This window comes from Mesoplodon mirus (assembly GCF_964341445.2).
Source record: "Mesoplodon mirus genome assembly, chromosome: 11".
NCBI lineage: Eukaryota > Metazoa > Chordata > Mammalia > Artiodactyla > Ziphiidae > Mesoplodon > Mesoplodon mirus.
Window position 1 is genome coordinate 61,807,561 of NC_138987.1, and position 17,498 is coordinate 61,825,058.

General features: G+C 46.2%; 1 protein-coding gene across 5 annotated transcripts in view; it reads left to right on the forward strand.

Moving 5' to 3' along the window:
* OS9 (OS9 endoplasmic reticulum lectin) overlaps nt 1-10,884 on the forward strand; it is a 29,308-nt gene extending 18,424 nt beyond the window's left edge. The window contains exons 6-15 of one of the 5 annotated variants that reach the window (XM_082635239.1): nt 6,001-6,211; nt 6,325-6,426; nt 6,662-6,762; nt 6,964-7,015; nt 7,401-7,489; nt 7,711-7,986; nt 8,263-8,452; nt 9,378-9,542; nt 9,700-9,812; nt 10,110-10,884. In XM_082635239.1, coding sequence (XP_082491365.1) covers nt 6,001-6,211; nt 6,325-6,426; nt 6,662-6,762; nt 6,964-7,015; nt 7,401-7,489; nt 7,711-7,986; nt 8,263-8,452; nt 9,378-9,542; nt 9,700-9,812; nt 10,110-10,235 — 1,425 coding nt within the window. In that variant the 3' untranslated portion in view covers nt 10,236-10,884. Of the gene's footprint in view, nt 1-6,000; nt 6,212-6,321; nt 6,427-6,661; nt 6,763-6,963; nt 7,016-7,400; nt 7,490-7,710; nt 7,987-8,262; nt 8,453-9,377; nt 9,543-9,699; nt 9,813-10,109 lie in introns of all 5 variants that reach the window. The other 4 variants (XM_082635238.1, XM_082635240.1, XM_082635241.1 and 1 more) reach the window with 4 other exon arrangements.
* Nucleotides 10,885-17,498: the final 6,614 nt, after the last annotated feature.

The following is a 17,498-nucleotide window of genomic DNA, read 5'->3' on the forward strand; positions in this document are numbered from 1 at the left end:
TTTATACTTATGTCAGTACCACAATGTCTTGATTATTGTAGCTTTGTAGCAAGTTTTGAAATCCATAAGTACAATTCGAAATCCAATCCTGTTCTTTTTTTTCAAGATTGTTTTGGCTATGTGGAGTTCCTCAAATTTTCGTATGAATTTTAGGAACAGTTTGTTAATTTCTGCAAAGAACATGTCTGAAATTTTGATGGAGATTGCATTGAATCTGAAGATCAATTGGGGGAGTATTGTCATCTTAACAATATTAAGTCTTGTAATCTGTGAACTTGGATGTCCTTCTGTTTGTCTTTAATTTCGTTCAGCAATGTTTTGTAGTTTTGGAAGTTTTTTTGTTTTGTTTTTTTCCTGGGACATAGTGGGTGTTAAAGAATTGGGGGTTTTTTGTTTTTTTGTTTTGGCTGCATTGGGTCTTCGTTGTGCACGGGCTTCTCATTGTGGTGGCTTCTCTTGTTGCAGAGCATGGGCTCTAGACACGTGGGCTTCAGTAGTTGCAGCACACAGGCTCAGTAGTTGCAGCACAGGGGCTCTAGGGCGTGTGGGCTTCAGTAGTTGTGGCACACAGGCTTAGTTGCTCTGGGGCATGTGGGAATCTTCCCCAGCCAGGGATGGAACACGTGTCCCCTGCATTGGCAGGCAGATTCTTAATCACTGCGCCACCAGGGAAGTCATATTGTTTTTATATTATTATTTTTAAAAAAATTTTAAAAATTGAAGTATAGTTGATTTAGGGAGTTCCCTGGCGGTCCAGTGGTTGACTCTGTGCTTCCAGTGCAGGGGGCACGGGTTTGATCCCTGGTCGGGGAACTAAGCTCCTGCAAGCCACATGGCAGAAAAAAAAAAAGTGTGAAGTATAGTTGATTTAGTATTCTGTAGTTTTCAGAATAATAGTTCTACACTTATTTTGCTACATTTATTCCCAATTACCTAATTCTTTTTGATGCTATTGCAAATGTAACTATTAATTTTATTTTTGGATTGTTCATTGCAGGTGTATAGAAATACAGTTGATTCCTATATCCTGTAACCTACTGAACTCATTTATTTGTAATGTTTTTTTTTTTTCTAGTAGATTCCTTAGGATTTTCTATATGCAAGAACAGGTCATCTTGTAAATAAAGATAGTTTTAGTTTTTCTAATCTAGATGCCTTTTATTTCATTTTCTTGCTTAATTGCCCTAGTCAGAACCCCCAGTATGATGTTGAATAGAAGTGGCATGAGCAGACATCCTTCTCTTGTTCCTGATCTCAGGAGGAAACCATTCAGTTTTTTACCATTAAGTATAGTGTTAGCTGTGGATTTTTCATAGATGCCTTTTTTTTTTTTTTAATAAATGGCTACTTTTTTTTTTTTTTTTTTTTTTTGGCTGCATTGGGTCTTCATTGCTGTGTGCGGGCTTTCTCTAGTTGCAGCGATCAGGGGCTACTCTTTGTTGAGGTGTGCGGGCTTATCGCGGTGGCTTCTCTTGTTGCGGAGCACAGGCTCTAGGCGCACGGGCTTCAGTAGTTGCAGCACACGGGCTCAGTCGTTGGCAGCATGCGGGCCCTAGAGCGCACAGGCTTCAGTAGTTGTGGCTCGTGGGCTCTAGAGCGCAGGCTCAGGAGTTGTGGCGCATGGACTTAGCTGCTCCGCGGCATGTGGGATCTTCCCGGACCAGGGATTAAACCCGTGTCCCCTGCTTTGGCAGGCGGATTCTTAACCACTGTGCCACCAGGGAAGTCCTATAGATGCCTTTTATCAGATCGATGAAGTTCCCCTTTTCCTTGTTTGTTGAATGTTTTGATCATGAAGAGATACTGAATTTTGTCAAATGCTTTTTCTGTATCCATTGAGATAATCATGTGGTTTTGGTCCTTTATTCTATTGATAGGATGTATTAATTAAATTAATTGATTTTAAAAATGTTAACCCAACCCTGTACTCCTGGAATAAATCCCACTTGGCCATGGTGTGTAATCCTTTTTATATGTTGTGGAATTCATTTAACTAGTTGAGGATTTGGGGGTTTATAATCATGAGAGATTTTGGCCTGTGGTTTCCTTTTTTGTGATATCTTTAGATTTGGTGTCAGGGTAATACTTGTCTCATAGAATGAGTTGGGAAGTATTCTCTCCTCTTCTATTTTTTGAAGAGTTTGAGACCGATTGGTATTTTTATTTTTTAAATGTTTGATAGAATTCATCAGTAGACCCACCTGACCCAAGCTTTTCTATGTAGCTAGTGTTTTAATTACTAACTTAATCTCTTTACTAGTTACTGGTCTATTCAGATTGTCTGTTTCTTCTTGAGTCAGTTTTGGTAGTTTGTGTCTTTCTAGAAATTTGTCCATTTCATCTGAGTTATCTGATTTGTTGGCATATAGGTCATCATCGTATTCCTTTACAATCCTTTTTATATCTGTAAGGTTGGTAGTAATGTTCCTTCTTTCATTCTCAACTGTACTAATTTGAGTCTTCTCTTTTTTTCTTGGTTAGTCTAGTTAAAGTTTTGTCACTTTTATTTATCTTTTCAAAAATCAACTTTTAGTTTATTTTCTCTATTGCTTTTCTGTTCTCTATTTCATTCATTTCTCTTCTAATCCATATTATTTCCTTCCCCCTGCTTGCTTTGGGTTTAGTTTGCTTTTCTTTTTCAGGTTATGGGTTTGATATCTTTCTTCTTCTTTGTATTTTACAGGTAATAATTTTCTTCTAAGCACTGCTTTAGCTGCATTCCGCAAGTTTTGATATATTGTGTCTTGTGTTTTCACTCATCTTAGTATTTTCTAATTTTCTTGTGATTTCTTCTTTGAGCCATTGGCTACTTAGGAGTATATTGTTTAATTTCCACATATTTATGAATTCCCCCAAATTCCTTTATATTATTGATTTCTAATATCATTCCATTGTGGTCAGAGAACATACTTTGCCCCTCCTTTCCTTTTTTGATTTATTTCATTGAAGTATACTGGATTTACAATGTTGTGTTAATTTCTGCTGTACAGCAAAGTGATTCAGTTATATATACATTCTTTTTCATAATTCTTTTCCATTGTGGTTTATCACAGGATATTGAATATAGTTTCCTATACAGTAGGACCTTGTTGTTTATCCAGTCTATATATAATAGTTTGCATCTGCCAATCCCAAACTCCCAGTCCTTCTCTCCTCCACCTCCCCTCCCCCTTGGCAATCACAAGTCGGTTCTTTATGTCTGTGAGTCTATTTCTGTTTCATAGATAAGTTCATTTGTATAATATTTTAGATTCATATGTGGTATCATAATGTATTTGTCTTTCTCTTTCTGACTTACCTCACTTAATATGGTCATCTCTAGGTCCATCCATGTTGCTGCAAATGGCATTATTTCATCCTTTTTTACAGCTGAGTAGTATTCCATTGTACATGTGTACCACATCATCTTTATCCATTCATCCATCCTATTCATCTGTTGATGGACATTTGTTTCCATGTCTTGGCTATTGTAAACAGTGCTGCTGTTAACATAGGGGTGCGTGTATCTTTTTGAATTATAGGAGAACACTTTGTATGATTTAAGTTCTTAGCTCCTTGAACATATTTATAATGACTACTTTAAAATGTTTATCTATTATAAAGCAGAAACTAACACACCATTGTAAAGGAATTATACTCCAATAAAGATGTTAAAAAAATGTTTCTCTGTGAAATCTAACATCTGTGCCCTCTCACAGGCATTTTCTGTTGCCTGCTTTTTTCCTGTGTATGCGTCACACTGAACTGTTTCTTTGCATATCTCATAATTTTTTGTTGAAAACTGGACATTTTGGGTATTATATTGAAGCAAGTCTGAATACTGATTCTTGCCCTCCACCACAAGACTTGTTTTGGTTGTTTGCTTGTTTCTTTAGTGACTTGGCTGGGCTATTTTTTTTTTTTTTTTTTTTTTCCGGTACGCGGGCCTCTCACTGTTGTGGCCTCTCCCGTTGCGGAGCACAGGCTCCGGACGCGCAGGCTCAGCGGCCATGGCTCACGGGCCCAGCCGCTCTGCGGCATGTGGGATCTTCCCAGACCGGGGCACGAACCCGTGTCCCCTGCATTGGCAGGCGGACTCTCAACCACTGCGCCACCAGGGAAGCCCCTTGGCTGGGCTATTTTAATGAAGTCTACTTCTCCTACAGTATGAAGCCTCTGATGTCACTTCTCTGAGGGTACAGCCTTGGACATGCACACAGTCACATGAGATGACAGTGGTTTCAGCAGGGCTCACTTTGACTGTCTCTTCTGCTGATGTGTTACCCTGTCTGCCTCTGCTGGTATCATACCCAGCTGTTCTTACCCACTAATTGCCAGCTGATTGCTCTGTAGTTTGTTACATGTGGGGCATAAGTTGGTCCCTAGTCTGATCCAATTAAATTAGGGCCCCTTTACAGGGGTTGGGTTTGTTTTTTGGTTTTTTTTGCGGTACGCGGGCCTCTCACTGTTGTGGCCTCTCCCGCTGCGGAGCACAGGCTCCAGACGCGCAGGCTCAGCGGCCATGGCTCACGGGCCCAGCCACTCTGCGGCATGTGGGATCTTCCCAGACCGGGGCACGAACCCGTGTCCCCTGCATGGGCAGGCGGACTCTCAACCACTGCACCACCAGGGAAGCCCCCAGGGGTTGTTTTTGATGCTACCAGCTTCTTTAGTGCTTACCATCAAATTTTTCATTTTTTTGAATGTGCCCTTAGGCTTAAACTTCCCCATACCCTGTTTCACATGAAGTCAGTTCCTTTGGAAAGAGCTTTGGAGCTCTCTGTTCTTATGGATTGCCTCTCCCCTGGGCAGAATCTCTAAGCCCCTGCTCCGGAGCTGGTATCAGGGACAGTGATCCAGTTCTGTCAGAGTGACACTCCTGGGCAGGGGTAATAGCCTCTGGTCTTCTCAATTTGCATCCCTGTTGTGAAACCTCTGCCCTTTTAGTGATCTGTGGTGGGATCAAGGCCCAATATTCTTGTCCTGCTGCACCTGAGGTAGAGCCTCTGTCCTATGAGTGGGGCTGGGTGGAGGAAGGGAGTCCTCAATCTCTTGACCACATTCAGCAGGAATTTATTCTCTGCAACTCAGACCAAGAGAGGACTGAGAAATATTGGTGGCCTGCCCCTCTGGTGAAATACCATATCCCTTGGCTGGATACTGAGGGGATAGGAAGCCCCGTTTTTTGGACCACACTCACCTGGAGTGGAGCATCTGTCTAAGTGAGCTGTGAAGTGGTGGTTGGGGGAAGAGAGGGAGGGAGCAGGTCATGGATCAAGTACTACACACTTTCACTGTCCAAGATGTAGCAGATTTTCTTGAATAGATGTTTTTTAATTTGTTGTATGTCCTTAGGAAAATTTCCAGAGATTTTAAATGTGAGTTTTAAAAAAATGTTCACCGGTAATGGAATTTCACTAAGCAGTGGGTCTGCAGAGCTCCTCCTGCTCCTATTCAGAAGTGGGGCCTCCCTTCTGCTTTTAATAGTTACTTTAGAAATTACAGTGGTCTATGCTAAATTTATCAAAGGCTAACATTAATTGATATCTTTGTTCTCTTTCTGAATAATACAAGGACCTTAGAACTGTTTGAATTTTTTTTTAAATCATACACAAAGAATATACAGATTTCAAATACATATGAAAATATATATCAAATATGTAAAAGTAGGTACATATGGTATTTATATAAAGCAATAACGTGAAACAAATCAGCTGGTTACCTACAGTTAAGCTGCCCAAGTTCAGTTCCTATTTTTTACCACTTAGCAGCTGGTCAGCCTGGATAAGTCCCTCAGCCACCTCAAACCTAAGTTTCTTGAGCCACAGAGTTGAGATACTAATACCTCCCTTACTGGGTTTCTGTGATAATTAAATGAGCTAATGCATGTAAAGTGCCATATGCACAATGTATGCACAGTGCCTGACAAACTATAAGTGCTTAATAGAAGACAGCTGCTCTAAGAACTCATGGTAATTGTTGGTGGTAATCACTATTTACTCACCCTCTCTGTCCTGGCAGTTCCTCTGTGACGAGGGCGCTGGTATTTCTGGGGACTACATTGATCGAGTGGATGAGCCCTTGTCCTGCTCTTACGTGCTGACCGTTCGGACTCCTCGGCTCTGCCCTCACCCTCTCCTCCGGCCCCCGCCCAGTGCTGCTCCCCAGGCCATTCTCTGTCACCCTGCCCTGCAGCCTGAGGAGTACCTGGCCTACATTCAGAGGCAAGCTGGTGAGTAATTAAAATGAGGAAGGAGAGACATGGGGAGGGACATGCAGAAGATAAAGTACTGAAGAGCTGAGAGGAATGTGCCCCTGTCCTGCCTACACACTGTCTTTCAGTAGACTCAAAGCAGTACAGAGACAAAGCCATAGAGGGTCAGCAAGACCTGGACCCTCAAATATGGAGTGAAACCAAGCCTGGGGTGATGCCCCAAAAGAAAGCAGGTAGGCCCTTGTGTCACCTGTTCCATGAAACATGTCTCCCATTTCTTCCCTTCTGCAGTGTTATTGTCCTGTACACCCAAGGGTGTCTTGTCCTTAACAGTCCTGACTGTTGGGGTGGGTGAAAAAGTACTACGGGCCCTAACCTCTCAGTAATAGAGGAGAACGAACCCCATGCTATTTCCTCCCTTCTGTTTCTCCCCTCCTTTCAGGCTCTCCCTTGTTCTCTGTATTCCAGGCGCAAGCCTAGCCAAGGATGACGGTAAGGAATCAGATTTCTGGAAGATGCTTCACGAGCCAGAGGAACAGGCGCCAGAAAGGGGGGAGGCACAGGCTGAGGTGAGAGCCAGCTTCCTAGCCGTTTCTCTGATGAGGCTGAACCTGGGCTTTGGGCTGGAGGACCACTCAAGCTGAGATCATTATGATGAGATGACCTCCATTTACCTAGGGTTGCAAGGATTTACCCAGAGTCATTGCTTTAAGAGTATGGTTGGCATGCCTAAGCCTGCATACTTGACTCTGCCCTTTTCTTCTCATCAGGAGCAGGAACCAAACCTTGAGGCGACGGATCCAGCGCCAGGCTCCCACGATGGTGAGTGAACCCTCCACGTCTCCTTTACCACTTGAATGTATTTTCAGGTTCTGCAGGGGGCAGGTGGGGGGTAGGGATAGAGCTAAAACACTGGGAGGGAGGTTGGGCAGCCAGGCCAGCAGCAGATTCCTTTTTATAGGAGTGCGTGAAAGAGCAGGGTACTCGGCAGCTTGTTAGCATCCTTCTCTCTCTCACCTGTGAGGCCCCCTTAGGCCACATGAGTGCTCTCTGGAGGGGTATGTTGGGCCCTATCTCTCAGACTGGACAGGTAGTTCCTGCAGGCAGGGACCGTGTCCTTCCTTGGCCTCCTCAATTCCTCTACTTAGGAAGTAAAAACAGAATTAATTTCAGACACAATGGGTCCATTCCTATTCTTTCATCACAGATTTTCAGAACAACGTGCAGGTCAAAGTGATTCGGAGTCCCGCAGACTTGATTCGATTGATAGAGGAGCTGAAGGGTGGAACAAGAAAGGTATGGGCCCTGCTCCAGGGAGGGGTGGAACCTGCCTCCCTGCTGGGAGCATTCGGAAAACCACCCCTGACCTGGGCCTGACCTGGGCCCCAAAGAGCTGCCTCAGCTTCCTTGACTCCTCCTGAGTCCCTCGCTACCACATCCCTGTTTGTCTGCCCCCCATGTGTCTACAGAAACCCCAGCCATCTACCATCTTCCTCTTTCTCCCAATCCCCACCCAGGGGAAGCCAAACGCAGGCCAAGAGCAGCCTGGAGACAGTGCTGCAGAAGTCTCTCCCAGGGGACCGGAGGTGAAGGAAAAGCGTGATCCAGAACATCAGAACGAGCTGGAAGAAGAGGAGGACGATGAGGATGAAGAAGATGATGAGGATGAAAGGCAGCTGCTGGGAGAATTTGAGAAGGAACTGGAAGGGATACTGCTCCCGTCAGACCGAGACCGGCTCCGTGCGGAGGTGAAGGCGGGCATGGAGCGCGAGCTGGAGAACATCATCCAGGAGGTGAGCTCCACTCTTCCACCGGCTGCTTCCGCAGCTGCCAGCACCTGTGGGCGGGACAGGCCCAGGGACCGGAGGAGAACAGGGGCAGCACCTCGCCTGCCTGGGACATATGACCTGGCGCCCTGAACCGCTAGCTGCTTACTTAATTAAAAGGGGGGATGGTGGGGAAGGGGGACAGAGAGAAGGATGAGACTCAGATACTACTCCTCCGTGGAGCATGGACTGCCCCTCACACTGCAGACCCTTGACTCTCCACCCCCACCTTGGGCCTCCCAGACAGAGAAAGAGCTGGACCCAGACGGGCTGAAGAAAGAGGCGGAGCGTGATCGAGCTATGCTGGCCCTGACATCCACTCTCAACAAACTCATCAAAAGGCTGGAGGAAAAACAGAGTCCAGAGCTGATGAAGAAGCACCGGAAAAGGAAGGTTGTCCCCCAGAAGCGTCCCCCATCCCCCCAACCAGCAGGTGAGAACTATCAGACAGGAAGGAACAGCCAGGTCCGCCATCTTTATCCCTTCTGAGAATGCTCACTCTCTCTCTTTCTGGGATACTGTTCTCACGCTTGCCTTCTTCCCAACACCTCTATTCCTTTGCCTGGTTACCTCCTAGTCGTCCTTTTGGGAAGCAGCTTTCAGAGGCCACAGGGCCTCTGGCTTGCTTGCGTGACTGTTTTCTGGCCTGCTCCTGTACATCCAGTGCCTAGCACTTTGGCCGGCACCTTGTGGGTGATCGGTAGATATTCACCGAATGACAGGAGCCTGTGTGCCGAAGACCGCACGTCTGTGACAAGTGCTGCCTGTCGATGGCTAGCACTGCGCAGGGAGCGGCCCCAGCCAGCAGGGGTGTCAGTGGGGCAGCCCAGCTGCTCATAAGCCAGCTGCCTGAACAGACTCGAAGTTCCCTTCCTCTTGCGCCCCTTGTGTCCCTTCCACGGGGCCTATGGGTGCAGAGACCAGGCATTCCAGATGGAATGTCCTAGTTTCAAACCTTGCATCCCACTATCTCGATTATAAACACTGAAATGTCTTTTGAGTCCTGACATTGTGGGGTGCCAAACCAGTTTTCCAACCTGCTTCTTAAAACAAACTTCTTTGCAGGCCCAGGTGGCCTGATTTTTGCTTCAGAAAACAGTCGTTTTCCTGTAGGTGATGGGCAGAATTATCGGGTCGGGAGGGAAGAAAGGAGACTGCGGTTGGTGGAGGGAGCTTTATGGGCTGCAGCAGGGTGGGGTGACGGGCACTAATTTATTCTGGGCACTGGCTCACGTACATGTTCGAGATGGAATAACTGCCGAAACCAACTGATGGCTTAGGGAGAGGCGACCACCACAGCCCCTCACCCTGGAGTCACGGCTCTGCTTTGTGTCTCCCTGTGTGTCTCCCCCTCTAAGAGGAGGATCCTGAGCACAGAGTCCGGGTCCGGGTCACCAAGCTCCGTCACGGAGGCCCCAATCAGGATCTGACTGTCCTCGAGATGAAACGGGAAAACCCACAACTGAAACAAATCGAGGGGCTGGTGAAAGAGCTGCTGGAGAGGGAGGGACTCACAGCCGAAGGTGGGCCCTGGAGGGCGGGCTGGATTCAGAGCTGTTGGAAGGGCTTGCTGCCGAAGTGGAGGGGCTGGGAACCTCGGCCGGGGGTCCGGGGGCAGAGGACCTGCGCTGAAGCTCCCACCCCTCCTCTCTATTCACCGGCCGTCCCGGTCCTTTCCAGGCAAAATTGAGATCAAGATTGTCCGACCGGGGACTGAAGGGACTGAGGAGGATGCACGCTGGCTGACTGATGAGGACACGAAAAACCTCAAGGAGATTTTCTTCAATATCTTGGTGAGAGGCGCCCCACCCGCGAGTCCTGGACCTCCAGCCTTCCCTCTCCCGCAACCAGCTGAGGTGTTGAGGGTGTGGTTGAGAATCCTCCAGGCACCTCCCAGCCTCTACGCTGGCTCAGCCTGTTTCCTCATCCGTAAGACGAGGCTATTGGTTCTGGGCATCGGGCCCTCAGCCAGAGCCCCACGAGCAGTGTGTGCGCTGGCTCCTGCCTCCCCCATGCTTGCCTGCCCTCCCGGATCCTCCAGCGCCCGGGGCCTCCCTCGGCCTCCGCTCACCCCCGTGCCCTCCCACCAGGTGCAGGGAGCTGAAGAGGCGCAGAAGGAGCGGCAGCGGCAGAAAGAGCTGGAGAGCAATTACCGCCGGGTGTGGGGCTCTCGGGGCGGGGAGGGCACGGGGGACCTGGATGAATTTGACTTCTGAGACCACCGCCTGTGGCTCACCACGGAGTCCAGAGTCTTCCTAGACTGGCCCTGCCTCCTTCCCCCCCATCCCCTGGGGCCCTGAAGGCAAAACAGCAGAGGAGAGCTGAGCTGTGAGCTGTGGACTTCGAGGCCCTCCTTGGGGTATGGAGGGGCCTCGGGCTGAGTGCTGCTGCTACTGCTGAGAGCGCCCTCAAGACCTCCTAGGCCTGTGAGATTTGCTCTCCTGGGCTTCTCCCCATACCCGCGTCCTTTCCTCCCGGCTTCCCCCGTGTCGTCTCCCAGCTTGTGGGTTCCTTTGCCCTCCCTACCTAGAGCGTTGTGAGATCTTTTGAGTGGAGTAGGGCAGGGGGAGCAAGAAGGGCGGGGTGGGTCAGCAGGCCCCAAGAGGCATGCCCACTCCTGCCCACGCCTGTTCAGAGGGCCTTCCCCCTTCCCCCAGACTGGCTTGGGATGTCCTGCCCCTTTCCCTTTCCACACTGTTCCCTACAATCTGTGCTTCTGAGTTGAAGCACCTTCTCTCTGTTGCTGAGAAAATGGGAAGAAAGTTGCCCACCATCTCTGACACGATCCCATGAAAAGGGTAGGCTGCAGATCCACCCACCATGTTCTAGAACAGTCAGGTTTCTAAATAAAGAACTGGACCATCACACCATCAATCTTCTTTTTTCTTTTGGGAGGGGGTAGGTGGGTTGGGGCTCAGTAGGGAGGAGACCTGGTGTTCTCCTCAGGATGGAGGGCATGCTCCCTGATCCCATTCTGTGCTCCACAGTCCGGGCAGTAGCAGTGGGGCTGGAGTATGCAGGAAGAGACCAGGACGGTGAAACAAAGCCTGCTGGCCTGGCCCTGACTGAAACACTTGCAGTGTTGGTGTCCCTTCTTTTCGTCATCTGTCCATTTCTGTTCCTTCTCTTCTACCCTTTTATATCCGGAGAGCCACAAGGTACACACGGAGTTACCCCACCACAGGGATCCTCCTGCTGAGCTCTCCTACAGTGCTGCAGACTCCATCCCCCTACCTGCCAGCCATACCACTTCATTTCCCAGAAAAGACCTCTACCTTTAGCCATGCCCAGAGAGGGGGCTGCTGCCCACACAGGCCAGCTTCCTAGTATGCCAGTGGTAGGCAGGCCTGGTTAGGTGTCTCCATCTCTTCCTCATTGCCAGGTGCAAATCTAGGTCCCCTGCTTCCCCCACTTTTTCCTCTTGCTCTGTCCGCATCTCTCAGGTGTGCAGCATTTTGCTGAAGACTCCGCTGACTCATGAGGTAAGGGATAGAGGGCATGGAGCTCCCACGTCTCCAAAAGTGGAAAGAAGGATTCAGTTCCTGAAGGAAGCTGTATGAGGCTGACCCTTCTGCTGAAAGCGGTCTTGTACTTATTGTGCAAGTTATGCTTAAATTGTTTTATTTAAAAATGCAAATAGGTAGGCTTCTGAAACCCTCCTTCCCCAGATCCATTTGTGTATCTTGAGGGGAGGGACCTAAGACACTGTCTCAAGTGCAGCTACAGTCAGAATGCTGGATTCAGATCCTCACCCCTCCACTTACTATTAGTATGGCCTTGAACAAGTTATTTTAACTTTTCCAGTGCTGTATCCTCATGGGTAAACTGGATAACTGAACTGGCCTTGGGTGGTTGTGAGGACTGAATGAGATAAGAGGGTGTGTTGTACTCTTAGCACAGTACCTGGCCCACAGGAGGTGTTCAATAACATAATAAACCAGCTGCTGAGTTCTGAAGAGACTACATGGTACTTGGAGGCAAGAGTCATAGAAGGAATACCAAAAGCTGATCAGAAGCTATTTAGAATGGAAGAGTGGGGACAGGCTGGGGCAGGAGGGTTACCTTTGGTTTGACAGGGGTAGAATCTTAACATCATCAGAAAATGGAGTTCTACAGTTAGACTTAATTGATATCTTCAGGCCACTACATCCAAAAAATAAAAACAAAAAACAATACACATTCTTTTTAAGTGCACTTGCAACATTCTCTAGGATAGACCGCATACTAGGACACAAAATAAGCCTCAGCAAATTTAAGAGGAAAGAAATTATTTCAAGTATCTTTTCTGACTACAATGGCATGAAACTAGAAATCACAGAGAGAGAAGAAAAAAACAATTACATGGAGATTAAACAACATGCTACTAAAAGTACCAATGGGTCAATGATTAAATCAAAGAGGAAATTTAAAAACACCTTGAGACAAATGACAGTGAAGACACAACCATACAAAATCTATGGGATGCAGCAAAAGCAGTCCTTAGAGGGAAGTTCACAACTATACAGGCCTTCCTCAAAAAATAAGAAAAATCTCAAATAATCAACCTAACCTACCACTAAAAGAATTAGAAAAAGAAAAACAAAACCTAAAGTCAGCAGAAGGAAGGAAGTAATAAAGATCAGAGAACAAATAAAATAGAAATTTAAAAAACAAAAGAAAAAGTCAATAAAACCAAGAGCTAGTTCTTTGAAAGGGTAAACAAAATCGACAAACTTCTGGCCAGGCTCACTAAGAAGAAAACAGAGAGGACCCAAACAAAATAAGAAATGAAAGATGAGAAATAACCAATACCGCAGAAATACAAAAAACCATAAAAGAATACTATAAACAATTATATACCAACAAATTGGACAACCTAGATGGAAGGACAAATTTCTAGAAACATACATCCACCAAAACTGAATCAAAAAGAAATAGATAATTTGAACAAACCAATCCCTAAGTGAAACAGAATCTGTAATTAAAAAACAAAACAAAACAAAACAAAACCAACCCCCTTCAAACAAAAGTCCATGACCAGATGGCTTCACTGGGGGAATTCTACCAAACATACATAAGAAGAACTTGTACTGATCCTTCTCAAACTCTTCCAAAAGATGGAAGAGGAGGGAACAGTCCCAAAGTCATTCTATGAAGCCTCCACCACCCTGATAGCAAAACCAAGGACACTACAAAAAGAGAAAATTACAGACCAATATATTTGAGGAACATATAAGCTAAAATTCTCAACAAAGTATTAGCAAACCGAATCCAACAACACATAAAAAAGATCATGCACCATAATCAAGTTGGATTCATCCCAGGGTCACAAGGATGGTTCAACATACACAATCAATGTGATACACCACATCAACAAAAGACAAAAACCACATGATCATCTCAATAGATGCAGAAAAAGCATCTGATAAAATTCAACATCCATTCATGATAAAAACCCTTACCACAGTATGTATAGAGGGAACATATCTCAACATAATAAAAGCCATTTATGACAAATCCACAGCCAATGTAATACTCAATGGTGAAAAGCTGAAACCCTTCCCGCTAAAATCTGGAAGAACACAAGGATGCCCATGCTCACCACTTCTATAGTATTGGAGGTCCTAGCCACAGCAATCAGACACGGAAAAGAAATAAAAGGTATCCAAATTAGAAGGAAAGAGGTAAAACTCATTTATGCAGATTACATTATACTATATATAGAAAACTCTATAAAGACTCCACACAAAAACTACTAGAACTGATAAACGAATTCAGCAAGGTAGTAGGACACAAGATTAACATACAGAAATCTGTTGTATTTCTTTACACTAACAATAAAATATCAGAAAGGGAAAGTAAAAAACCAATCCCATGGGCTTCCCTGGTGGCTCAGTGGTTGAGAGTCCACCTGCCGATGCAGGGGACACAGGTTCGTGCCCTGGTCCGGGAAGATCCCACATGCCGCGGAGTGGCTGGGCCCGTAAGCCATGGCCGCTGAGCCTGCGCATTCGGAGCCTGTGCTCCACAATGGGAGAGGCCACAACAGTGAGAGGCCCGCGTAACCCCCCCCCTCAAAAAAACAAACCAATCCCTTTTAAGATCATATCAAAAAAACAAAAACCTTAGGAATAAACCTGACCAAGAAGGTGAAAGACTTAACATGCTGAGCACTATAAAACATTGATAAAGGAAATTGAAGATGATTCAATAAAATGGAAATATCGCTCAAGCTCTTGGATTGGAAGAATTAATAGTGTTAAAATGGCCATACTACCAAAGCAATCTACAGATTTAATGCAATCCCTATCAAATTACCCATGACATTTTTCACAGAACTGGAACAAGTAATCCTAAAATGTATATGGAACCATAAGAGAATTGCCAAAGCAATCCTGAGGAAAAAGAACAAATCTGGAGGCATAAACCTACCAGACTTCAGACAACGTTACAAAGCTACAGTAATCAAAACAGCATGGTATTGGCACAAAAACAGATATATGCATCAGTGGAACCGAACAGAGAGCCCAGAAATAAACCCATACACCTATGGTCAATTAATCTTTGACAAAGGAGGCAGAATATACAATGGAGAAAAGACAGTCTCTTCAGAAGTGGTATTAGGAAAGCTGGACAGCTGCATGTAAATCAATGAAGTTAGAACACTCCCTCACGCCATACACAAAAATAAACTCGGGCTTCCCTGGTGGCGCAGTGGTTGAGAGTCCGCCTGCCGGTGCAGGGGACACGGGTTCGTGCCCCAGTCCGGGAAGATCCCACATGCCGCGGAGTGGCTGGGCCTGTGAGCCATGGCACGTCCGGAGCCTGTGCTCCGCAATGGGAGAGGCCACAGCAGTGAGAGTCCCGTGTACCGCAAAAAAATAATAATAATAGTAAATAAATAAATAAACTTAAAATGGCTTAAAGACTTAAATATAAGACATTACACCATAAAACTCCTAGAAGAGAACACGGGCAAAACATTCTCTGACATAAACCATAGCAATGTTTTCTTAGGTTATTCTCCCAAGGCAATAGAAATAAAAGCAAAAATAAAATAAACGGGACCTAATCAAACTTTGCACAGCAAAGGAAACCATAAACAAAACAAAGAGACAACCTATGGACTGGGAGAAAATATTTGCAAATGAGGCGACCGACAAGGGCTTAATTTCCAAAATATACAAACAGCTCATACAGCTCAATAACAACAACAAAAAGAAAAACCTGAATCAAAAAATGGGCAGGGGGCTCCCCTGGTGGCGCAGTGGTTGAGAGTCCGCCTGCCGATGCAGGGGACACGGGTTCGTGCCCCGGTCCGGGAGGATCCCACATGCCGCGGAGCGGCTGGGCCCGTGAGCCATGGCCGCTGAGCCTGCGCGTCCGGAGTCTGTGCTCCGCAACGGGAGAGGCCACAACAGTGAGAGGCCCGCGTACCGCAAAAAAAAAAAAAAAAAAAAAAAAAAAAAAAAAAAAATGGGCAGAAGACTTAAACATTTCTCCAAAGAAGACATACATATGGCCAATAGGCATATGAAAAGATGCTCAACATTGCTAATTATTAGAGGAATGCAAATCAAAACTGGAGTAAGGTATCATCTCACATCGGTCAGAATGGTCATCATTTAAAAAAAGTCTACAAATAATAAATGCTGGAGAGAGTGTGGAGAAAAGGGAACCCTTCTATACTGTTGGTGGGAATGCATCTTGGGGCAGCCACTATGGAAAACAGTATGGAGGTTCCTTAAAAAACTAAAAATAGAGTTGCCATGTGATCCGGCATTCACACTCCTGAGCATATATCCAGAGAAAACTCTAATTCCAAAAGACACATGCACCCCAATGCTCACTGCAGCACTACAATAGCCAAGACATGGAAGCAACCTAAGTGTCCACTGACAGATAAATGGATAAAGAAGATGTGGGACATATACATACATATATACATACATATATACACATATATATATATATATATATCTCAGAAAAAGACAAATATCATATGATATCACTTATGTATCTAAAATGTGATACAAATGAACTTATTTACAAAACAGAAACAGACTCATAGACATAGAAAACAAACTTATGGTTAACAGAGGAGAAAGTTGGGGGGGAGGGATAAATTAGGAGTTTGGGATTAACAGACACAAACCACTATAAATAAAATAAACAACAAGGTCCTACTGTATAGCACAGGGAACTAACTGTATTCAATATCCTGTAATAAACTATAATGGAAAAGAATACAAAAAAGAATATATATGTAACTGAATCACTTTGCTGTTTACCAGAAACTAACACAACACTGTAAATCAACTGTACTTCAATAGAAAATAAAAATAAATAAATAATAAAGAAAATAAGAGTTCTAGAGACCTCGCTAGATTTAATCATTGTACTTTCAATAATAAATTCCTTTTTACTTTCCTTTGGCTTCTGGTAAAACTCCCAGCTGTGCTAAGGCACACAAGAGGAGGGGAGCAGGGTGTCTGGCAGATGGTAACCAGGAAGGGGTGAGGAAGAGGGGATGGCGAATGGCAGCAGGAATCCAGGTGGGGACACCAAGGGGAGCTGGGAAGATGGCGTGGGTGTTAAGGGGCAGCAGCTCCCCTTCAGCTCCCAGGGAGTCCCCTTCTAGAGTCCTATTCTGCTACAGTCTGGAGGGCTCAGTGTTCTGTCACCCCACCCATGACCACCCTTTACATTTCCCACAGGCGAAGATGCAGCCCATGACAAAAAGGAGCCAGTGGAGTACTTAGTGTGGGGATTTGATGTGGGGTGCTGACACCTTGACCACCTTTCTCTGGTAGGAACTGAAAGGAACTTCCCGCTGGCCTGTGGTTCCCTGAGGTCATTTCATTCTCTCCAGGGTCCTTGTTTCCTCCCCATAGTCTCTCACACTCTTGAGCTTCTGAGGAAGGGAGTGAGCTTTTGCCACCAAGAAGGAAAGTGGGGATGGAGTGGGGGAGTCCCGGGTCTCTGATGAAAGAGGGGAGGGGTGGCTGGGTCTTCCAGTTGAGTCTTCTTTGCTACTTGCCTCTCTTTCTCTTGTTTTGCCTTCCCAGACCACATGCCTGCATCTGCACCTGTTACTGCACCTGCAGCCCTGAATCCACCTTTTCCTGGGTCAGGGTGCTGTGCTAGGTGGTCACCCAGCCTAGGGCCCGGTAGAACCCGGGCCGCCCATGTGAGTGTGATCTGGGCCTGTTCCTGCAACCAGCTCAGTGGTGCACCTGCAACTGAATGTCCCTCATGGGGATGAGGGGTGCAGAGGGCCAGAACCAGCCCTACCGGAGGACGCTGGGCCACAGACTGGTTTGTCAAGGTAGCTGACAACACGTGTGTGGCTTTGCCCAGCCCGTGCAGGCTGCTGGACCACTGCTGCCCGCCCCCCCCCTTCCCGCCGGTCCCTCTACCAGGTCAAACGCTTTCAGCTGCACTCAAGGAACAGCAGGACTGGCTATGTGCTGAACCACGAGATGCTGCAGCTCTTGGCG